Source organism: Cataglyphis hispanica, chromosome 13 (genome assembly GCF_021464435.1).
Source record: "Cataglyphis hispanica isolate Lineage 1 chromosome 13, ULB_Chis1_1.0, whole genome shotgun sequence".
In the NCBI taxonomy this organism is placed as follows: Eukaryota; Metazoa; Arthropoda; class Insecta; order Hymenoptera; family Formicidae; genus Cataglyphis; species Cataglyphis hispanica.
The window spans coordinates 668,283-694,072 of NC_065966.1; the positions used below are offsets into that span (position 1 = coordinate 668,283).

A 25,790-nucleotide genomic window follows, 5' to 3' on the forward strand; every position below is an offset into this window, starting at 1 on the left:
GGATGCAATGATTAGATCTTGAGATTTAGATTTTTTTAAAAATATAATAAATATAATAAATACAGAAGGCTTTATTAAAAATATTATAATATTAAATTTCAGAAATATATAAATCTCACATGCAGGAAAGGATCAGTTTTCGTTAGTTTAAAATATACATTTATTGTCAAAAAATACAAGACATTGGTAGATTTCAAGCTTCCGATTTAAGCATAAAACTCTTCTCACGAATTTTCTGTAATAATTCGCAATATTCGTAAAGTGAGCGATTTAAAACAATGTGATTTACCACAAGAGAATTCTATTTTGAATCAGATTTTATCTGATTATTATTTTTGACAAGATTTTCTAGGCTTCTCTCACGTAGAATACTATTAATTTAAAGTTTATTAGATCCCTTCCAACAAATTTCTGGGCGAGCTTCCATAATTTTCTAATATTATCTCGAGTAAGACAAGTTAAAATTTGCATTTAATGAATAATCCAGCAGGCGCCTTCCGACCGGTTCATTTGCCTGCAGACAATTATTTTCGCGGCTTTTATCTACACCTACCTACCTACCTAGGAGCATCTATCATTGTACGTACTGGCCCGCAGGTTCCCAGGAACAGATACCGCTCACTTACGGCATTGTATGCCTTACATGTAACGCGCACACGTGTTAGGAGGCACCCGGTGAATGAACTAACGGTTAAATAAAGATTTGCCGGGGACAGTTGTGGTTAATTAGAATAATTAATCGGCTCATTGTACTTCTCTCCCTCCTTTTGTCTCGCCTCTCTCGTGTCACGAGAATACGTTTCGTCTGGCGATTGTATACGAGAAAAGGCCGGCGGTTGCGCTTCCCAATGGAATTCCGGTTGAATTCACCGTCTTGCAGACACTGCTTCCGCTCTAAAGCACAGGTCCCTTCGTTCTCGAGATACGTCTCAAATACTCGCGATCTGATTTGCGATCAGATTGTCGGCGAATATATTTAATGACACGTACATCTCGACGTTTCTCTCGATGAGAAGAGATTTCGAAGGAATTTCTTATATCCACATTGATTACATTACAAAGCTTTTAAGTCTCAAATATTCCTAGATAATGAAGAATGATGCGATGATAAAGGCAATTTTACTTTCAATTGGCAATTAATTTTTCTCTCTTTTACATTTTAATACATTTTTGTATGTATAATTTGTTATCTTCATATTTTTCACATTTATTATTTTTAGTACTATTATATATTATTTTCGCGCGCGTATTTCAATTTATTTTATAACATACATCATCGTGAAATCCTCAATTAGCTACTTAAGAGCTCTTTGCTCGTCACAAATTTTGTTTATTCAAAAATATACAGATGTGCGAAGCGTAATGTGAAATTTTGTGCCATTGGTTCGTGCATATGTGATATGATCTCTGGTGTTGCTCAATTTCGGTCGATTTTCTAAATAGAATAATGAGACATAGGTAACTCGTCATTAATTACGCTGCGAGAAATTGCAGTGTTAATATTGGCTTGAATATTTTAATTAATTGAAATATAAAATATCACAAATACAAATATATTTTAATCATATCTACTTGTCTGCTTCATCAATATCACAAAGTTGATGCTGATTAAATGGTTGCCTTTTTCTTCTTTCTTTTTCACTTTTATCGATATTTATTTTATATTAAATTATAAAATTACTTATTTTATAAAAATTGATGCGAGCTCTTTCATTACAATTTAAGCCCACGAAAACATTTCGTGTCTCGCAACTCCACGGAGCATTGTCGCAAAACTGTTGGTCTAAAATATTAATTATACAACATTAAAAAGTTGAAACATAATGGAACATTACATAAACTTTTAAAAATTTTTTGTTCACAAAATTTTTAATAGCAAGGAACGAACGCGTCTCTTAATTTCTAATTAAAAGAAAAAAAAATTAAATAAAATATTTTTTAAATATTGTGCGTATTTTTTCAATTATTAAATAAAAAAAAATTGTACTTTTGTAAAATCTAAAATATATTTATCTAACCGAAAAATCCATTCAGAATGTTTTAAGCAATCGTGCAATGATTTCTTTTTCAGAGTTTTATTCGATCATTTACGCTCTTGTAGTAAAAAAAAAAATAGTTTGTTTATATATCTTATGCAGCATTAACAAATACTTTATTCATATTGAAAAATAAATTTAATATATATTTTTAATTACTGGCAAAACCTTTTAATACTGCACATCAGTTATTTCCCGTTATTTCATGCTAAATCAATGATGTCAGAATTACATACGCTCTATTTTCGAAAATCAAACGCGCAAATAAATACAATTAAACTGCTTAATATAAAAATATTCCATTTTTGTGAAACGTGCGGTAACAATATAGGCAGGCGTTGTAAGCGGATAACTGTGATTTATTCGTGCGATTTCATCTATAGAATTTTGTCGAATCGCTACTGCATGCGCGTTTAATTATGTATGCTATCGATCTGTCGAATATTGGTTGTATCAATCTAAATATTAAATATTTATAAACTATTCGTTTACGCGTGATGTGTGTTGTATCGCGCATACATTATTCATTGAAGTATTCGACGAAGAAACGATCGATATTTATTAATTTGGAAACGGGCATAATAAGCATTTCTCATTGTCACGCGTTAATTGCACGTAATCGGGATCGCGATACGAATCCGCGATCGATTCGCCGCGTTTCGTTTATTTATGTGCGCCATCGATCGAATGGAACGGTGGCGGATAGGCATTTACAAATATTGACCCATCGAATGCTACGGAAATATGAATTTGCATCTATTTGTAATTCATATGTAAATGACTTCTCGCTATCGAAACAAGATAATATCAAATTGATTTTGCAGCGAAAAATAAAATTGCGAGTTAAATAAAATCAAGCGCTCGATGAAGACACTACAAAAATTCTGTTTAAAAAAAAAAATTATTTAGTGTTAAAAATACTTAACACTTTTGCAAAATTATCAATGTATTGGTATTAATTTTATGCGTTAAATTACATGAATATATTGAGTCGTAAGTCAATATATTGTGTAATTAAAGTGCGTGATTACAATCGTAATACAGATAGACACGCGACGTCCGGTTTGCATGTATGTAATTATTGCTCATAAACAAGAATAGTGATTGTTTCTGAAAAGTATTGTTAGATTTCCTTCATCAGCGATATGAGATAAAAATAATATAAAATATCATAACATTTATATATCGTCTGCGAATAATTACTTTTTCCTGTCTTTATACCAAAATGCAAATATTTAAAATAGCATGTGTGCTGACAAAATACGTGCTTCGTGCATTTTCATCAAGCATTTGTAGTATCTCTTGTAGCCGCATCTCTTCCCTTTAAAATTTCAACGCGCTCATTAATTCTAAAAGAAGAATTGGTTATTTTCTCATCACGTTTAACGGCCATTCAATAACTCTGCGTACCGATAATTCTGATTTATTCGCTTGAATAAGTCACAGTGTTTGTTTTACACGATGTGCGTCGCTTAATTAACTATCGTCGAATACATCTGGCCAATATATATATCGCTTCAGAGAGAATTCATGAGAACGATGAGAAATTACTCATTAAGTCTGGTTTTTCTTGCTGGTAACCGTCGTGATTGTATTTTCTAAAAAAAGAAAAAAAAAGACAAATAAAAAAAGGAACGAACGGCAGCAGAATGCGAGCGCGCGCGATCAATATTTGAGTGTTTTTCATTGCGGCGAAATCGACGCTTATCAAATGCGGCTTGCGTATAATCACAACAATTTATTCGTGCGGTTTCGACCGATGCATGCGGCGTTCTAGTTACGATGCGTTTGATTCAACCACGCATACGTGATCAATTAACTAACGATGGAAACGAAATTTTACGAGTCGGTTGATACGAGTATGTACTTTAATTCATCGGGTCTTATTAATGACGTAGAATTGATGTTTTGCAAACGCTTTTAACGCCCATCAACATCACATAATTTCGATTCTCGAAAAATTCTTTAAGTTATATTTCGTGAGAATTACGTAAGCCACGAAGTGTACAGTCGTGTATACAGATATTAAAATAGATTCATGGGTAAGAGCCGTGCAAGATACACATGCAAAAATACTTTATTATATTTTAATGATTTAATTTTCTTGCGTCGAAATTACGATTGCGCTTATCTTGAACAAATATTTAAATTACGTAGGCTATTTAAAAACTTGCGTTACCGTTCAGATATAAATTTTCTCAAAACTTTCGTAATAAATTTTTCTTTTATAAAAGTTTTATGAAAGAGAGGAGGTTTTTATTATAACTTTCTAACTTAACGTTATAAATATATTTACTCTGATTTGTGAGTCATCTCTCGCAAATTAAAAAAAAGAAAAAAAAAAAAAGACCTGTTAAAATTTATTTGAGATTAGCTGAATAATGCTTTTTAACAATAACGTTTTTCTTCATTTTAAACTTGCGAAAATATTCTCTTTTAATTCAAAGTTATATTTTTACTTCGAAATTATTATCAATACTTATTTGCAAGTTTTCTTTTGTAACTTGGGCTCGGTAACTAAAAAGTTGTACATCTGGGACACGCTGTATACATTGGAAAAGTTCCTCGAGTCTTTCAAGCGCTTTCTCGCTGCCATTTACCGCAGCATCTTCAGTCGCGATGATACATGTGTCGTAAATATGGATTGCAAAATGTGAAAGCTAAATATTGAGCTAAATAGTAGAGAGATCCAATGAGAGCATGAAAAGTTTTATTGGTTAATAACGATTGCACGTATATACCATCATGTCATCGTAAACTATAGATCGCATGTAATCTCGGGTAATAAGGATTGCATGCCCGGAGATAAACGTCAGTGTATTACACGGCGTATATATATATATATATATATATATATATATATATATATATATGTATATCTGGTGGTAACTCCTGCAGAATTCCAAATAAACGAGAGACATGAATATATTTAGATTATTAGATAGAGAAGTTAAATATTTCATCAACATACAAAACAATGCCATTATATATTTTTATCTTAGCTATATAAGGAGAATATTTAAATTATTATAAGGAATTTAAATATTCAAAATTTTAATATTACAATTATTGACCGACTCCTATATTGAAACCTCCCCTTTCTCCTTTTCCCCTATTCCTAACGTGAATCAATGACTTTCGTACTTGCTTATCGTCACGGCTTGTCCGGCCGATGACAATGACGTCATGACAATGACGATCGATTCATCGGATAGGTAAATTCCTGGAGGAACGATAGGGCGGATGTAATAGGAGTTACATAGACGATAGGTTTACACCGGGAGTAAACGTCGCATGGAGGTAATAACGTTCTCCGCCGCGCCCTAAGCTGCTGCTCGGAGATGCCAGAAACACAGGGGCGCGAAGAGCATGGTATTTTGGAGCGTAGCCAGGGTTAGTCGGCTATCGTAGTACCTACCTAGTACCTAGTCTGACCTATCTACAGTTCGTCCGAGCCGCGCGGGGTCACGGACTCCCCCGGGGAAAAGCGCCCTTCCGTTTCTCTCTCTCTCTCTCTCTCTCTCTCTCTTCTCCTCCTTCACTGATAGCCAACGTCTATCGTAAACCTCTACGCATACCTTGTCACGCTCAGATGTTGCACACCTAGTCTGAGAGAGAGGCCCTCTCGGCCGCAACCATGCTAAATACTTTATCACGAAAGTACCCCTTGTTAATGTACCGATTGATCTTTCGACTCCTTCCATTATCGGCTCGTCCAGCATTACGTGATCTCGCGCGCGCGCAGGAACTCGTAGTTATATTTTTCTTTTCTTTACTTTTTTTATAAGTATTCTTCTCTCTCTCTCTCTCCTCCTCCCCTCCCCTCCCCCTTCTCTCATTAGCAAAAAGTCAATTATCAAGTGCAATCGGATATCACTGAAGCTTCTATACTATTTTTCGTTACACGTATTTTGTAAGATGAATACATGTACATGCAAAATTATATATATATAATTCATGTTTTTCTAAAACGTATAATGTCTAATAATAATACAATGTCTAATAATAATAATAATTCGAAAATTTTTTATAAAATATTAATGCGAAATATATACGTATAAAGATTATTAATTATTAATATTACGACATGTTTTTATCAAGTTAAATAATTTGCAATATGATATTTATTTAAAAAATTAATTATTTAATTTTTGTGTTTTTATATTTCCTTGTAGTTATAATATAACTCTTTCTATAAAGAGTTTATAAGGTATTATTTATTAAACATTCGAGGAATTAATATTTTGTATCAATCACTGGACAAGATTTTTATAATATTGTTTATAATAAATACATAGAAATTGAAATTATGATAATATTTTAAAAATGGAAAATAAAATGGAAAAAGCTCCATGAAATCTTTTATTCGTCTTATAAATTTTCGCTTACAAGCAATATCCGACAATAAAAAAGGTGCTTATGATATCTTTGGCTTTGCTAAAATCATTGATTGCCATAATCCGCTTTCAAACCATATCGCATGATCCGGGATTCTATTACAAAAGTGGTAAATGGTACACTTCAAATTAAAAAAAAAAAAAAAAGAAAAGAAATATTCAACCGTATTAGTTTTCGATTTGCTGTGTAAAGTGGGCAATTCGTCAAAATTGCTGATCAAATTAAACGTAAAATAACAATGTCTAAACAAATTTCTCTCGAATGTCTCGCGCTTGCGTCATCGGTTGGAGTATTTCATAACAATTTAGATGCCATAAACTAACAACCCCCAAAAGAGGACTGTTAGTTTACTAAATTGTAACGAAATACATGCGTCAAATGCATAGAATGTAATTTACCACATTCAATCACCCTGATCGATCACTTTTGATTGATAATATCGAAAACTTGTAAAAAAAAAAAAACTTGAAAGATAACAAATAACAAGAACCGCGAAGATAATGACAATTGTCTTGTTTTATAAAAAAACTTTAAATAAGTATGTTTATAATCTTAAACCCTGGAAAAAAATATAAAAACATGGATTGAGAAATTAAGAACGATACCCTATGAGTGCGATAAAGAACTTATCTAATGAATATTAAATATTCTCTTTTTCGGACGGATGTTCGATAATTTCACGATCGATGATTTTCGCGTTAGCGTCATATTGTACGCGATTAAAATTCATTGGCATGCCGCACGTATTTGTCAATTCTCGTTGATCGCGGAATAACGATACCGGAAGGAGGACGGAAGCGCTACGCACGCTCTCTGACCACTATTGTGATGTAGTGTCCGCCACAGATGTATTGACATTTATGTCTTGTCGCATTCGCTGCACCTCACGGTTTGCTGCAGCACCGCGTCCGTTGCGGATGCATGTGTAATTCGCGTCGAGATTACTCCGTCGATCGTTCTCACGTGCCGGATATCTCACGATTTCAAGACGATATCCGATCGCCGGTCGGCGATCGCCGATATTCGATTTCTCGCTTCGCCATGCGGTAAGCTTTTTTATTAATTCCCACTCGGAATTGAACATAATTGAATGATTACATTGCCTGTTCCTGATACAATGATCGATCATCATATCTTTCATATTTTAAGTGTTATAAAACCGATGTGTAATTTTATTAAATTTTGAAATGGACACTCACAAAATAATGATCTTTGCGTTTAAATTGAGAAAGATTGGTTTCGATTTATTATAAACAATATTATTGCATAACCTGTTTTAAGAGGCATACAAAAATCTTAATTCTTTCTATCAGAATTGACACACACACACATATATATATATATATATATTTTCTGATATACATTTTTAATGTCTTTTTGCTGTAACTCTAGAAGATTGAAAAAGATGAAACTCATAAATTCTTTTTTTATTCACTGCATACTAAAATATAAAAAAATTTCATATATTTATGTAATTTTCTCTCTTGCTCTTCCGCTTTAATAATTTATTTCATGCGCTATTCTTCGCTCAGTTTTCATTAGGAAACGTTGAATACATCCAAGGAGAATAGCAGAAATCGTTGTGACGACTTGTAAGATTTATTCGTTGACGACCAAAATCCTTGATTACAGTAGTGAAATTGTCATTGGGAACGACGGTCTCGAAATATCTCCCGATTGAGTTGCTCCGTACCAGGAGAAATCAACGTAATTGCATCTCTTCGGATGAGGCAAGGAAAATCTCGATAAGTTGAGAGATACCGCGTACTCGCATGAAAATGTGCGATAAATGCTCGATCTAGCATAGATCAGATTTTGTAGCTTGCAACAACAACTAAATCTTAAACATTTATCTGTAAGAAAGGCCGAAACGCTTAAGTTTACATTCTGTGTATCTTCTCTCGAAGGTAAATTAGAGAAGTTTGTATGTTTGTAATTACAAATTACAAATTAGAGAAGTTCGACCATTAAGGTAATTCTCGAATCTATCGTCATTTTTCTTATTCACGTACTTTCAACCACAATTGTCCATGATTCTCTGAAACTTCCCTACAAGATTTCTCGAACTATTGGCAACTGTCACAATGTTTTATGCTAATGTTTCATGCTCTCATAATTATTTTACAGATAGTAATTACTTAGTAATAAATAAAATCAAACATGAAATAACGTCACTGCATTGTAAGAAACAAATCGATATATGTATATAAAATAGAGCAAAAAGTACTACTAAAGAGAGGCTGCCACAAAAAATAATAATACACACACATTTATATATATATATATATATATATATATATATATATATATATATATATATATATGTAGACGAAGTTATAAAAAATTTTAAACTAATAAGAAAAATAATAAATTTTATATTGAAAATATTGTTACAAATCTGCAAAGCCTGATAAACTTAACAAAAAAAAATAAGATATACATTTTGTCTTGCAAAACAATTAAATAACTATAAAGGGGGACAGGGGGCGAATATTGCGCGAAATATTTAATATAGAAATTATTTATATCATAAATTTGTTCAAAACCTGACGAAATAAAAATTTTCACAATCAGAGAGAATTAGGTTTTTACCTAGAAAAGGAAATGGATATTGTTTGAAATATATCTTTCGAACAATGCTGCTTAAAGCGCTAAGCCACTTTTGTTCCAATCTCATTAAACCAAGCTTGTTTCGGAAAATGCATTCTCGACAAAAGTGTTTCTCGTCATAGCTTTAAGTAATCTTTAAGTAATCTTTAAGCGATGCCCTAATTACATAAGAATTTTAATAAGTATAAGTAAAATATAAGACTAAAGCTTCATTGCAAATCTGATAATTGATATAAAGCAAAAATATCGGTGACATCAAAGAAAAAAAAGGAAAAACATAACGAATTATATTTATCGAGAGAAAATTATTTCTACAATAGTTTTCCATTCTTTCGGGATTGAAAAACAAGCAATTTATAATACACACATTATATTCTTTTACATCTTTGATTTAATCTTAATTTATTCGAAAAAAAAAAAATATAGAATTATACATAAATTTTATATCAATATGGTATCATGTATGCTGAAAGTGAATAAATCTCAATCTGGAAATCTTGAATGTTGAAAATTTTATTCTTATGGAAGATGAGATATTCCTGAAAGAAGATGTGCGCGAGATGATCCCCTATATCTCGTTGCCGCAGCTCCTATTTTTAAATTCGTTCAAATTTTGAATACCATAACGAAAGATAGTACGAACGGTCGACGTAAAGTCTAACGCTCTCGTTCTGCGAAATAGGAAGAAGCACAGGAGCGGCGATAGTATAGCAAGGGGGAACGCCAGACGAGATTTAGCGATTTATGCTCCGACCACGCCTGCATTTCGTCTCTCGTATGAGAGGAGATTGCTAGACGCGAGCGCGAGGCGCGGACGGTGTTGTACGGAGAGAAGAAGAAGAAGAAGAAGAGGAAAATCTGGTTCCCGTTCAAACGAAAACAGTTCCGACATGTAGAACGGCCATGGCACACACACACACACACACACACACACACACACACACACACACACACACACACACACATATATATATATATACACACACACACACACACGTTACGTATTTGCGGTGCACGCGGACCTTTGGCGTAAATCTCATGCCGGAAAAACTTCCTCACTATCGTCTATCTCCTCTTCTCTCTCTCTCTCTCTCTCTCTCTCTCTCTCTCTCTCTCTTTCTCTCTTTGAATTCCTGCAACATTCAACTCATTCTATCGTGGTCTATCTATCTATCTATCTTTTACCTCCCACGAGAAATCCATTCGCGATTTTCTTGGCTCGCCTTTCTTGCTTTCGCCTGTCCGGCTTTTAGCTTTTAGTCAGTGCCTTTTCAGTGGTTCGCTCGTGAACCAGATGAGAGGAGCCGCGTCTCTACGATCGGTGGTCCACGGTTGCACTTCTCCGCTCGTTACCGTCCAAGCTTTTCCCTTTTCTTACTCCTCTCTTCAGAATCAAGGGTACTTAAGAGATGCGATACTGCGGGGCGGATCTTTTTTTCCTTGACGCTCCCATAATTATCCCCAACTCGTGAAAACTAACGTTTGTTTTCGTAATAATAATACTAACGAATGTATTCAAAATATTTCAATTATTTTTATATCTAAGGGACTATATATATGTATATATGTGTGAAAGAATTATTTTTTTTATTTCAAATTTTATTCTACTTTTTTTAATTATTTTTATATTCGATATATTTCACAATACTTTTGCAATAAATTTTATGATTAAATTTTATATATACGCTTTTTAGAATACATTATCTTGCAATTGGTCAAAGAATCTGAATTCTTGCCTGATTGATGTATAGTACAGATCTATCTTTTCTTATCGTCTTTCTCCTTTTCCGCTCCCATGTCATGTACGATGCCTACTATTCTTTGCTATTTTCTAGTGCACTTCTATTGATTCTCCTTCCTTCCACGAATTTATTTTTCTTGTTCACTAAGTCTCCCAAACCGAGTTGTTTTTCTTAGAGAGAATATATTACAGTTGGAAAAAGTTTATTTGAATTGAAGAAACAATTGATCTGTCTTATTAACACATTTATTATTCATGTCTATCAAATTTTTTCACCTTTGATTACTTTTATAAATAACTCTCTTTGAAATGAAAGTTTTGTTAAGTAAAAAAATTTAGTTAAATAAAGATTTGATTATCTAGTTAAAGCTCAAAGTTTTAAAATTATTGGTCTACTATAAAAAAAAAAAAAAAAAATCTGCTTCTAGTTTGTCAAAGAATTCACAGATAAAAATAATCGCGACGAGGAGAATCTGTTATCGAGTATCTTGCGTAAATGTCACACAAAGCATGTGAAATATCGATTTCGCGGAAGTCTCATCGTTAAACAACGGATAGTTGTGAAATTCGATTTACTGCTTGCAATGCTGGGAAAATTCGCGTCCGTCGCATTCAGCGAATTGTTATAATGCGCGCTACGTAATGTTTGTCCAAGTTTTTGAAACCCAAGAAACAAAGTTAACGAAATATCGAGTGCTGCATAATCTTTTTTTTTTATTAAATGATTCTTATATGATTTATGATATGTGAAGTTCTTTATAAAGTGTTTATATAAATGGATGTAGATGTAGGATTAAATTTTTTTTTTTTTTTAGGTGAAGAAAAGCACATTAGACCTAATACTGATTACATATTTGGATAGAATTATTCTTTGAAATTTAGAGAAATTTAAAGAGAAAATGGAAAAAATTGAAATATTTTTTTCAGCGTGAAGCATCATTGTAGGTACATATAAATTAATAATATCTTCACTAAATCAGAGCGGAAACAAAATAATAAACACATTTCCATTGTACTGTTTAAACTGCATTGTCAAAGTTCTTTCTCGACGTAATAATTTAATCGCGTGACTGCGATGTCTCTCTCAATATGATACTTTGTTTTATTATTAACAAGTTGCAACTTGACAGCACGATTATGACACGGCAGCATTGTCACTTTGATCTCGAAACACTACAAGAGATGGTTTTGTAGAACCGAATTTTCTCTTGTCATTACAAATTACAGCGGAAGTCTTGCCTAGCAAAAATATTAGAAAGATAAAGAAAGAAAATGACAAAGAAAAATTTTTTTTTCATCGTGTACGATTTTCTCTTATTTCTTATCAATTCTACGCGGGTTTAAAATTCGAACACAGCGCTTAAAATATGGGAAACACCGCCCTTTAACGCCCGCGCGAGGCAATTCGATATTATTAATTTATTATAATTCAATATTATTAACAATATTATTATTCGGGATAGACAAGGTAAACTGAAGCCCGTACTTTGATCGTCGTGGGAGCGATGCACGACGTGCGCGAATTTTCCTCCTTGATGCGAGTTACACCGTAAATGTATACACGCGCAGAGCTGAAACGCGAAATTATCTCAGGCAGCACTCCGCAATTCTGGTTTCACGTTGGAATCTACTACTTGCACAAAAGCAAACCTCCTATCTAACAAACACAAGATGCAGTTGCTTGCTAGTTGTCTCAACAGCACATCGACTCTCTCATCTTCTGCTGATTGATTTACAAATTGTTTAATTGGAAGGCATCCTTATAAACGTCTTAAAGATACATATATTTTAATAATGCAGTGTTCAACAGTATTTCAGGATGTAAATAAGAAACTATAACAATTTCTTTTCTTGCTTGGTTTGTTTTGAGACGCCAGTTTTGAGTAAAAGATTTTAAATAAACAAAAGAGAGTCTTGTTCTAAATTTTTAGAGAAATGACTATACAAAAGATCAATGTTTCATTAATGTCATAATAAATTTATAATCTCAAATATAAAGCGATTTTTGAGAGAATATAAAAACATTGTTATATATGTAACGAGTGTACGCGCTTATTTAAAAAATATTAATATTGTAAAATAATTTTTACAGCTTGGTAAAATAATTTACATTTTGTATAACGATATGTCATTATTGCGATATGTATTTAAAAGATGTATATAAAATATGATTATATTTGGCAAGCTTTGTTCTTTTTTTCTCTTTCTTTAAGAAGACTAAAAGTCATTTGCTTTTAAACTTAAAAAAAAAAAATTTGTATTTTAATAAAAAGGAAAATTTATTTTTATTGATCCGACTATACGTAATGGACATTCATAAACTGTATACACAACCACAATCATAAACGATATTTTCGAAAACAAATTCGGATATTTTATTCATTAAAATTAATATTTCTATCTACAGAATGCATTAAAAAATCATGAAATATGCAAGAAAACAAATGTGAATAAATAAAGAAATAATGAAGTAAAAGAAAAATAAATATTCAAATTTAATTATCTTTTTGTTTGTTTATCCAATTATTTATTTGCATTTATATTAATATATCGGACGTGTAGCGAAGCTTCTACCGCAAACGCGCGATAATCCGGATGATATGGAATAGTGAACGGTAAATTGCCATGCAGGACCGCATGGCATTGTGTCGTGATCGTTGCGAAACAATGTCGGAGGGAAACGAGAACAGTGCAGTTTACACTCGAAAGTTTTCGAACTTTGCGCAAATTATATCGCGACAAGCCGAACGTGCGAAGATGAAACTCGCGCGGTTGCTTCCCCCGCGGTGTTTCGCAATTATAGCAATTTCTCACAAAATTTACAACGGGAAATCTGGCTGTGTAAACCTGTAACTAATGAATAAATATGAGTAAATGGCGGAAACGTACTTTTCTCGCATATTATATAATATAAAATCATTTCTGATTTGTTATTTATAGTAATAATTCGATAACATTATTTAATGGCCTGAGATATAATTAAAAAGTTACTCTCTATGAAGATTAAAAAATTGTGAGATAAACTTTAAAGATATTTAAAGAATGAAAAATATTTATAATAAAAATGTTAAAATTATAATAAAAACTATTGAGAGAATTGCAAAAAATCAAATTGATATATTAATAGAAAATATCGCTATTGATATTAAAAGTGCTAACAAACAAAATAATGATTTGTGTGACGTGTTATGTAATTTTTAAAGAACGCAGAACTTGAGTTGTAATTAAATTTCATTCAACGTTACAATTACATCTACTTATGTGCTATCATAATTCCATCGAGCGAGATTAAAGCTCGTTATATGCATGCTCATACTATATGCGGCGAAATAATTCTCTGAAATATTCCTATCTTCCATAACTGTTTATACTACAAAAAATAATAGTACTTTACAAATTAATTAGTGTTATAGAGAGAGAGAGAGAGAGAGAGAGAGATCAGTGTATTTTTAATCAATTATAAACTAATTGTTATAATAATTATAAATCAATTTATTATCATTAAATTAAATACGAGTTTTATGTCTTCTTTTATATTTTTATATTTTTAAATTTAACAAAATATTACGCTATATTACTCAATCTTATTAATTCAACTATTTTATAACCGCAAGATAAAAATTTCGAATATTTTACGTTGATATTAATTAATATCTTTTATCACGAAAGAGCGACAATGAGAAGAATAGTGCTTAATCCATAATTTATAAGAAAGTTTTCTTATTTCCTACACATCACAGACTATTATCGTATTTTAAGTGCGAACAAGCCTGCGCTTTCTTGTCTCCCGCGGTGCCTTGCAATTGTTTTCTCGCAAAATTTATGATAAAGACGCGAATTATGATACGAATTATTCATGAACTTTGAAATTGCATTAAAACACCGAAAATAAATACGTTGTTTACGCATTATGTGCAAAATGCTTGATAAACAGTGTAAAAAGTTTCTGATAATTTATTAAGGAGGACATTTCTAAAATATTTCTAAATTGATTATTTTATGTTGGTAGATCCGAAAGAATTGATTTAGAAATTAATTTTAAATAAATTGAAAGAAAGTGGATTATAATTTTATAAATATTTACCACTTGTCATTTGTCTCAATCGTTACAATTTTATTATAGTATTCCTTAGATATATCCGCAAATGAAAATGGATGAAACGAAGATATGTTGCAGCAAGCAAGGAAAATAGGGATAAGAAGGGATCTAAGAAAGAGAGAACAAACGACAGAAATATAAAGGATCTTGTATGAGATCCCTTTATAGCCAGCATGTCGGAATATCCGACTGCACGTTGCACTGCATCGAATAGTCGTTTGCATCGAATAGCCTTGCTGAATTCCAATTTCTTTACATGCATTGTTGCATGCACGAGTTGCGACACATTGTTCGCATTCGGGATATTACTGTGGCCGGCCACGATGATCGCTCATACCAGTTTATGTCAAACTCTTTTAATTATCTTATCTCAGCGGATTTTTTTCCATTTTCTTTTTTGACCATTGCATTTGTTTATGAACGAATGCGATTTACGACGCCAAACAATGTTATTCAAAACACTAACTTTACAGTTCAATGACAAGCAATCATATGGCAAAACATATGCACGCTTGCAAAATTTGTTAACTACATTAAATTGCTTAGCAATCCTCGTTCTAATATAACTTTTTAAACGATTTTAATAAAAATTTTATGATGTATATAGACAAATTATAAGTGTTTTTATCTTTTCAAGAGAAATAAAAAGCTATTTGAAAGATACGATACAATTTTTTTCAATAATCTTTATAAGAAAATCCAAGTTTGTATGACATTGATTCAATTATTTTCTCTTTATATTACTCTTTGCAATATCACTACACGAGATATAAAATATTACTTGTTAACAATGAGGTCTGTTCATATCAGGTAAAAAACTTAATGGAATTAATTATACGAATTTAGTAGTGGAATAAAAGTTTGCGACATTTAATTCGCTTTTTCTTATTTTATACTTTTATGAAGAGAAAAATTAAACAAGATCGACAGATTTAAAGGAAGTGTTGCTTCGCTTGTCGTGTACTCGCCTTGCAGTTTTCTATTGCGGTCAGCTTATCAAATTCGCTCTATATACGCACCGTTCGCAAAATACGTAATTCTTGTGTACTTCTGCTCACAGCACGACTAGAGACAAATACGGACGATGAGATACGAGATTTTTAATTTTTCTGTAACAACAAATCAATAACAGATGAAGAGAAGATCGATCATCCTATGAGTTATTAAAATATGTCGCAATTCGCTGTGTTGTATTACAAATCGGATTAGTTGTCGTATATTTATGATTTTTTTATTAAACGTTTGGTTTTTCAAATAAATATTGCAATACGAAAATATATTTTTAAATATGTTTATAAATATATTTATAAATCGAATTTTGTAAATTTATATAATCGTAATATAAAATCCAATTAGATGATTAACAAATAATTAACGAAAATCATGAAAAATATTAAAATTAGCAATCAATTGTCGCAATTATTACATATATAGTCATTTATTTGTGTGATAAAATATGTCACCCACACAAAAGCTGCTCGCGTAATTAATTCGATATAATTATTTTATTATCATATCGGCTATTTCAACAAATGGTCAAAAGTCCATCTGGTCGAGCCGATAAATTATATTGTAATATTTCAATTGTCCATTAACGTAGTTAAAAAGATAGGGTGCGGGTGCGCTAATTGCGATTGGAATTAGTTATTAACTTGCTAATATCTTGAAACTATATTATAACGTAGTGTTACACACATTTTCCATTATATGCAGATATGTAAATGAGAATATCTCAATGATGGGATATCTATACAAGATAAATTAATTATTAACGATAAACAAATTTACGAACTGTTTCCTGTTTCAGATTTCTAAAAAAATATTCAGATTTTTAAAAATATTTATTGTAACTTGATATTGAATTATTATTTTTTATAAGCAGAATAATTTAGGGAATTTAAATATTATTACTATTTCAAAAAAATAGAATTTCTTTATGTAAATAAACTCTTTTTTAGTCAGTTCCCATACGAAGATAAAAGAGATGATCGAAAAGTGAATATCTCACGAAATATTTCATAGCTTATATATAGATATATTCTGTCATATTCTCACATAAAATGTGAATCAGAAGAGATAAAGAGAGAAGAGAAAGGAGAGGAATATAGGAAGGAAGAGAATGTGTAGCCTCGTGTGAGCAAGCTCATTCATCGTAGGCGACATATGCCAAAACTATATCTGACACTCGCGGTAGAGGTGCACCTAGTATATTGTTTTATTGTTTCGTGAACACGAATCTCACACGCTCAAGCAATATAATCATATTTTGAAATCGATGTCAGATTCAATTTCCAAAAGCTTTCAAATTGTTAATCCAAAAACGATTATATGCACCCACTTTATTATGTCTTTCAAATGTCATTGTGTATTCAATTGTATAATGCTATGAAATAAATATAGCACATGTTTTAGCATAGAAATACATTATCGAACGTAATATATATATATATATATATATATATATATATATATATATATATAAATTGATAAAATATAAAAAATAAAAAAAGTTAGGCTGTAATGCAAAATTTATTATTTGTATTCCAGGATGGAGCATACGTGAAGAAAAGCGACATGGACGGTTTGGGACTTTGTCCTTACGATCCACGACACAATAGCACGGCAGTTTTTGCCGGTGAGTTTCTTCATTTATCTAGATTTATAAATTGTTCAATGTAACGATGCTCAACTTTGATCGCAAGACTATACGAAATCGATTCGTGTCACTTCAGAATCGTAAATCAAGTTTTTTTTTTTTCAGATCTTAGTTGTAATCAAAATTTTATTTTATTAAACATTGAGTGCACTCAGAAGAATAAAATTCAGAGACTTGTGTCTTTGTGAATTTTTATACTCTTGGCTCAAACAGAATTTATTTTCTAGAGAATTTGATTAATATTGCAATGAATAGATTCTTCTGCGAACAAAAGCGATTTTGACGATCAGAGAGATAGTATTATTATCAAAACATTTTTGCGTGAGCGGAGAGTCTGTGAGAGAGAGAGAGAGAGAGAGAGAGAGAGAGAGAGAGAGAGAGAGAGAGAGAGAGAGAGAGAGAGAGAGAGAGAGAGAGAGTGCTGTTCTCTACATTGATTCGAAAAGCGTTTGTCTGCGAAAAATATTTATTCGAGGAAATTTTTATTACATTTTGAAACATATGCTGTGCACACTACAGCAGATTTGACAGGTGACGCGTGGCTTTGACGACGCTAAGTGCTACTTGAGAGATTCGACCGCTCCACAATGAGTGGGACTTGTGAGAACGAGAAGCGAATATCACGAGTCCTCGTACATTCCGCACAGAGGCGATTGAGAGATACAGACATGATTTATATCCTGTCTGGCAAATATTGAGGAACATGTTTTAACAAATAATTCTCAAATTATTCATTTTTTAGAAAAAAAAATAACATTTGAACATAAACGGACGCAATACGATTTCTCGCACATGTTTTTCTAATATCGGTTTACAATATTTAGTAGTTTATTATTTAGCCAATTATATGCTACGTTTAATTTTTTTTTAATCATTAGTTTAGTATTATATATATTTCGTGTGGAAGAGATTAATCATTTTTTTCGTAATTAAATTTTTTTTTTATGAAATATAGAAACAGAAATTATTTTATTTTCCAATAATTTCATGTGTTAATTTTTAACTGAGGTGAGATGGATTTAGAAAACTTCAGAAAACACAAAAGTATTTTAATTGATGAATAATTATTAGAAAAACGAATCCCTTGTTTATATTTTAGATAAATTTAATCTTTTTTGTATTCTAAATACTTGTTTTCTTCTAGAGCTTGTACACCTTGCAATAAACTCACTTTTAACATATCTATTTTCGCTATTTTTAGCATAAAAAAGGGAGATGGGTCCATGGAAATTGTGTGCTCTAGTTACGCAATACATTCTCACTGCTCCAGTTAAGGGTTAAAGATGAATCTACTCTCCATATGCGATAAAGAGTCATTAAAGAAATGACAGGCACAATTATTCTTATACGTTGTGTTTCTCGAATTTATGTTTCTCGTGTGACATAATTCCAAACCTCTCTCTCTCTCTCTTTCTCTTCTGCCATTATCACTGTAACCGTTATAATTTCAGTTTTATTATCCTGGAAATAGGCATGCAGATTTAGATGACATAAACAGTAGTGAAAGATATTTCATTCCACATTTATGCGCGGCGTTATTGTTTGTTATATATTATGCTACGCACGCTATATGCATACAGGATGATATTTATGACAATTTGCTTTTGTCTTGTCAGTAATACATATACAATGTTTTTATCAGCAAGCATGTATGCAATACTAGTTTAATCTGTTTAATTAATTAAAGTGCGAAACTTGAGAATAATGAATTTGAGTGATATGGCAGAAATATTTCCTGAATATCGAGTTCGCATGTAAATTATAACAACAATGTAATTACTTGTGACAAGTAACTAACAAATTTGACGCGTTAATATTCCTTGATATGAATTAATTTATCGAATTTATTGTAACAAAAGAATTATGTCAGCGCTATAAAAATTTTTCTATGCCTATATACACAATTACATCATTATATAAATATTATATAATGAGTATAAGACTAACGTACAATGTGAAGCATCATGATAACATGCAATAATACTTATGCGATGTATAAACAGCTCAATGTGCAAACAAGAAAGTTCGTTATAGACTCTACAACGCGATAGGATGATATGAAAGTTCGACATAATTTAATGTGAAAACATACTTTGCATAGTGTTTGTCAGAGAAACTTTTTATTTGTTGATGTTTAACATGCGCAGTTTCATATGTCGAGCGTTATAATTTGCTAATTACGAGACACACGCGGGTGCGTCCTGTATTCGCTAAAATGCCACGACAAATCAATACTCTGGCAAAGCAAAGCATCGCTTTCAATGAAATTTCGCAAACCCGTATAAGATATTTCTACATCAATAAAAAGGATTAAACTATAAAAAATGTCATCTGCTATCCATTTAAATAGCAGACAGTAATTGAGATAAAAAGAAAATTAATATATATCTCAAATTTTTCTATCTATTTTTGTATACATTATTTAATTAAGTATTCGAGACATATTAATTTTTTAAATAAAAATTTAATTAAATATAAATTTTTTAATATTTTTTAAGAATTTAAAATTTCATTTTTATGTGGTCTCTATAATGTGGTTGAAAAATTAATAAAATTCAAACGTCAATATTAATGATAGCAATATTGGTAGTAATAATTACAGTTTGGAATTAATAGGTATAAAAATAAGTGGTTATGGATATATTGATTATATTGATATTATTATCTCTCAAGTATAAGAAATCCTTGAAAAATCCCGTTCTCTCATTTGATCTTTTGACCAAAATCTGTCAAACAATAACGCAATCAGAAGTCTAACGAATTTTTACAATGTCAACATCAATATAAGCTCACGATTTGAATTGGTCGCAATAAAATCGGTTATCGCGTTCCCTAGACATCTCCATATTCTCAATTTATCAAAAGTGACATTTTTTTTTATTCTTGTTATCGTTCTTTATATCCAATTTTATCCGCGTACGATGTATGTAGCAATTTTGTCTGTGATCGCGTGATTTAAATTGATGTAATAAATGAAAGTTGCAATTAATACATTAATTATCAATCAATTTTTGTTTTGTATTAGTTATTTTCAATATTGCTCTAATTACGCAGTTATATGCATGTAGTTGTAATATGATATAAATTGATGGAATGAAAATAACGTAATATATAATAACGCAAATGATTAAAAGGCGTACATACATACATACATACATACATACATACATACATACATACATACATACATACATACATACATACATACATACATACATACATACATACATACATACATACATGCATACATACATACATACATACATACATACATACATACATACATACATACATACATACATACATACATACATACATACATACATACATACATACATACATACATACATACATACATGCATACATACATACATATATATATATATATATATATATATATATATATATATATATATATGCGACTCCATGTTAATTTATTATTCATTATTTTAAATGTAATGAAAGATAATTATATAACTGAAAAAATTTTGGATTAATTGTTAAATACTTCATCCGTAAAGAAATATATATATATTTTTTATCTGCAGAGAAAATTGATTCGTAGATATTCGTTAGATACGCGATTGTCATGAGCAATGAATTTTTCTTTTCTATCAAGCAATTTCCAGAATAAGCCTTTTCATATATTATATTAATATTTATATTTTTATATTTATATATCGTATTTACATTGATATTTTTATATTTATTTTTATATTTATATATTGTATCTACTTTTATATTTTTATATTTATATATTATATTTATATTTATTATTTTTATTCAATAATTAATTTTTTTTCTCTCTCTCTTGAACGTGTTGGAATATTTAGAACACGCTGTGTTACTTTAAATACATGGATAATCTTTACCATTATATGTGTGAAGAAATGAATTCGGCTTGCTCGTTGCCAGAATCCCGGGAAATAATTCAGGATCCGTTAGCGATGGTTCAAGGGGTTGCCTCCTAGGATATGTATTCTCCCGCGGGAAATAGAATGCGCTCCATCATCGTATCATCCGTTGATTTTGAGAGGATCTTACGGAATCTCTGCTGCTTCCAAGGACTTCTTCAAAAGTTTCATCTCTTGGCTTTACCGATAGACGCTTTGTGACACTGCATGTGCTTCTAGTGCTACCACTTTGTAAGATATACCTTCTTTTTACGTTGAGAAATTTCGCCATCTTCGAAATCCTCTCTTCTAGGATTGAGGATACACCGAGACACTCTATTATTAGGTAGCAAAAATCTCTACATTTTTGTAAAAATTTAATATCTGCCGGCAGGCACAATCGACCTTTACTTGCCAAATTGCAATTCGTTCTATTATTTTTATTAAAATAGTTCATAAATAAAAAAAAAATATATATATATAATGGCTCATAAGTGAGTGACAATTTATTTTTGAATGAAAATCCGTCTCTCTTCGGATAGAAGCTGTATCAAGCGCATAATAACATATGTTTCACACCTAAAATAGCTTTTAGCTCGCAAAGAAAATGTAATTTTTTTAAATCGAAATTGACAAGTATTGTTGCCTAAAATCACTTGGTTGTTTAAAATTCCCTTATTATTAATGTATTACTTTATTAGCGATTCAACCCGTTCGTTGTAGAAAGTTTTGCCGAGAGTTTAGACGCGAGTTGAGACGACGTAACGCGTCGGCGACGGTGCATTAAATCACTCCTAAGTATGGAGAGCAGCGCGTGCACAGCTTCCGATCTCTCGCGGAGATGTCTCGCGGAGGAGCGAAGCGCGTATACGTGTATCACAAGCCTCCTTCCTTCCCGCAGGTATTACGCGCGCGGCTTCACCATATTCGCGAGCGCATAGCATCGGCGTTGGTTGGAGGGCTCAGGGCGTAGATTTGTAGCCTGCAACGGGCACGTTCATCCCCTAAGTCTGGCCTCGCCCCCGTTATATATGACCGCCCCGGCCGCTATATACACTTATCGCGCGCATACGTTGGCCAGCCTCAAATCCCATCGTGCTTTTTGAACGTGAAATATGGAGAGGCCCCCGCGAGCAGGAGAGCCGCCGCGAATCCTTCGACGATCCTCTCCTGTATGAGGAGAGCACGGAAGGAAATGTAGTCGCTTCTGCTTCTCCTCCCGTAGATGCCAACTGTGTATATATGATGTACTCTGTACACACGATCAAATCCAGGGGGCTTTTTCCGGGCTTTTGCGACCGATTGCCGCGACACAGAGAAAAATTGTCCGCTACACGCAACGAGACAGGATCTCGCAGGACCTCGCAGAATCTCTGACGAGACTCCTTCTCCGGCGGAAGATATAGTTTTTTTTTTTTGTTAAAATTTTTCAAACGAAGTTTCTATGCCCGCAAATCGAAAATTTTTTTTGCTTTTTGCTGTTGTCTGTATAATTTGTCCGTCAAATTTTAGCACACTCTCTCTTTATTTGTTTGATAAAGAATTTATATGCGCTGTAAAGAAATTTTCTACAAAGTCGGAAGAGCGTGTCTGCAAAAAAGCTGTGGACGATGTTTGAAATTTCAGTAAATTTGTTTACAGTGTTATTGATGCACTTTACGTTCAGATTAATGCGGAGAGTCATGTAAATTCGGGGGAGGGAGCGGTAGATGATTGGCGGTATTAAACTCGGTATAATTGCTCGCTCCAGTTTCCAGTAGTCGATCCTTCGACGACTCTGATAGCTGGAGGCGAAAGTTCGCTTATGCCGTACAGAATGTCGTCCTTTTGCGTGCACACAAACGCGGGATCATCATGCGGATAGTCTCCGCCGACGTAAATTCAACGGGTAATTTCCAAAAGGTGGAGGATGAATTAACACCCGAGAGCCCGCTGTATAACCCCCGTGTCGACCTGATGGTGCTCGTTTAGCTTGCAAATGTGGAAGGTGAGACTGACTGACGGAAACGTTTATGCATGTTTCAGAGGGACAGTTATACGCCGCGACGGTGGCCGACTTCTCCGGTGGCGAGCCGCTAATTCACAGGGAGAAAATTCGCACCGAACGCTCGGATCTCAATCAGTTGAACGGTAATTTTGTCAAAGAAATCGAAATTTATATGTAAATTGTATTTGCGATTTTATATATCAGGCTGTCCATTGCCTGGAAAAATTTGGGAAACCTGAAATTTTATTGGGAATTAGAAAAAAAAATTTTTAGAAAAACATTAGAAAAGGCATGCATTAAAAAAATTGATTTTAGAAAGCTGCATCACAAAGAAATCTTTAAAATATTCTTTCTACTTTGGAATTTTGATCAAAAATATCTGGAAGATTGGAGAATTTTTTACAAGTCTTGATATAGATACCTTATATATATCTTCTAAAAATTCTATTTAAAAAAGTGTCATGTTAGAATAATGTTTTCACAATGTTCGATTTTATAGCTTGAAAGTTGTACGCATAACAAATTGCGAGACGACATTCAAATTTCATCGATATCCGCCGGTTATGCGGAGACATACAAATTCGCTCAATATGTATTTTTGACGAATAACAGAACATTTTATGCGTTCGCTTTCATGCTAATTCTGAAATATTCTATAGAAGAAACTTCAACGTACCGTTTGATTATCGAATCAATACAATCTCATTATTTCAGGTCCCAACTTTGTCAGCTCGTTTGCGTATCAGGATTACGTATTCTTCTTCTATCGCGAGACAGCCGTGGAATACATGAATTGCGGAAAGGTAAGAGTTATAGTTTCTTTTTTTTCGCGCATTCGATATTTTTCAGCAAGTCTTTCACTGTAAATTTTTTACTCCACTTTTATTATATCATCAGAAATATTTACGATTCTAATTGAGAAAAAAAATTGATCAAAATTACAAGATTTATATAAAAGAATAATATTATTTATATTATTATTAATTTCATTCTATATTTTACGATATATATGAAACATTTTTATCAAGATTGCGGAAAAAATTGATCTCCTCAGCGTAAAAATATCGCGATTGCTGTTATGTATTCATGTTATAGGGAATAAGAGGAAAGTACTTTGGAGTTTTTAATATTCGGGTTTCGCTCGATTTGCACGTTTCAGGCGGTCTATTCGCGAGTCGGTAGAGTCTGTCAGCACGATAAGGGCGGGCCACACGCATTTAGCGACAGATGGACGAGTTTTCTGAAAGCGAGACTCAACTGTTCGGTACCGGGCGAGTACCCCTTCTATTTCAACGAAATACGTGAGTATGCATATGCGAGCATATCTTTTCGCGTGCGGCTTCGATCGTGACTACGCTCGAGTAGTTTCAAACGAGGGCTCTCTCGCGCCGCTTCTAAAAGGGCTCGTAAAAGAGGCCTCTTCGCTTCTACGCCCCGTTAGTCGCTACTTAGTACACATATATTGCGCTCTTCTGCCTTTCAAGTTTTCTACGATTTCTCCTCCATACGTACCCTCGCAATGCGCTCGATGAAATGCCGTAAGAAGGAGGGAAATGCAACTTAACTAGTTGCGCGTTTGAAAAAATTTCAAGAAGGAACGACTAATGGCTGACCGATTTTTAATTTCTGCCAATGCACTCACTATTGTATTAAAACTCGAAAAACAATGGAAAAAATCCTGGAAAATCTCTGTATCCAAAACTAAACAAATCGCAAACACGAATATTAAAAAATGAATTATGACATTTTTTATTGCGTTACATTGCCTGCCTGGCGATGCAATAAAAATAATACTACGCTGTAACAATACTCTTGCATTTCTAATATTTATATACATTTACATGTAGCATTTTATATTAACGTACAACAGAAAGAGTTGTAGCTTGCTGTTTGCAAATACACATATAAATATTAAAGATGCATTGTTACGGCGTGGCATTATATTCTCTTATAATAACAGAGACATAACATTGCACTATAACAAAAGGTACCGATATATCTCTAATATTTATATCTCTACGATATTTCTCGCGTTTATCCGATTTTATATATACAGATATAGCGCAATTAGATAAGTTAGCTCCAACTACCAACGAAATGGACTAATCTCGAGTGCGAGGCACAATAGCAGTGGCACCATCGCGGCTAAGAGTCGAGAGGATGAACAAGATGGTGCGGAGGACTGTTCTCGAATAGAATATTGTCGCTGTGTATCGAATTGAAATTTCTATGCTTACTAAAGTTGGCGCGCCTCCAAACGGCGAGAATACTTGATGAGAAGCATCGCGAAATCAACTTCCGCTTATTGCTTCAATTTTGCATCTAATGATGAGAATAACTCTCAATGACATACTTGCAAATACATTGATA

The 25,790-nt window shown here is 32.5% G+C and overlaps 1 protein-coding gene across 3 annotated transcripts in view; it reads left to right on the top strand.

Moving 5' to 3' along the window:
* LOC126854142 (semaphorin-1A-like) overlaps window positions 1–25,790 on the top strand; it is a 169,501-nt gene that overhangs the window by 138,445 nt on the left and 5,266 nt on the right. For all 3 annotated transcript variants that reach the window (XM_050600557.1, XM_050600559.1, XM_050600558.1), the window contains exons 6-9: window positions 17,432–17,519; window positions 23,459–23,563; window positions 24,135–24,223; window positions 24,580–24,721. In XM_050600557.1, coding sequence (XP_050456514.1) covers window positions 17,432–17,519; window positions 23,459–23,563; window positions 24,135–24,223; window positions 24,580–24,721 — 424 coding nt within the window. The remainder of the gene's footprint in view (window positions 1–17,431; window positions 17,520–23,458; window positions 23,564–24,134; window positions 24,224–24,579; window positions 24,722–25,790) is intronic.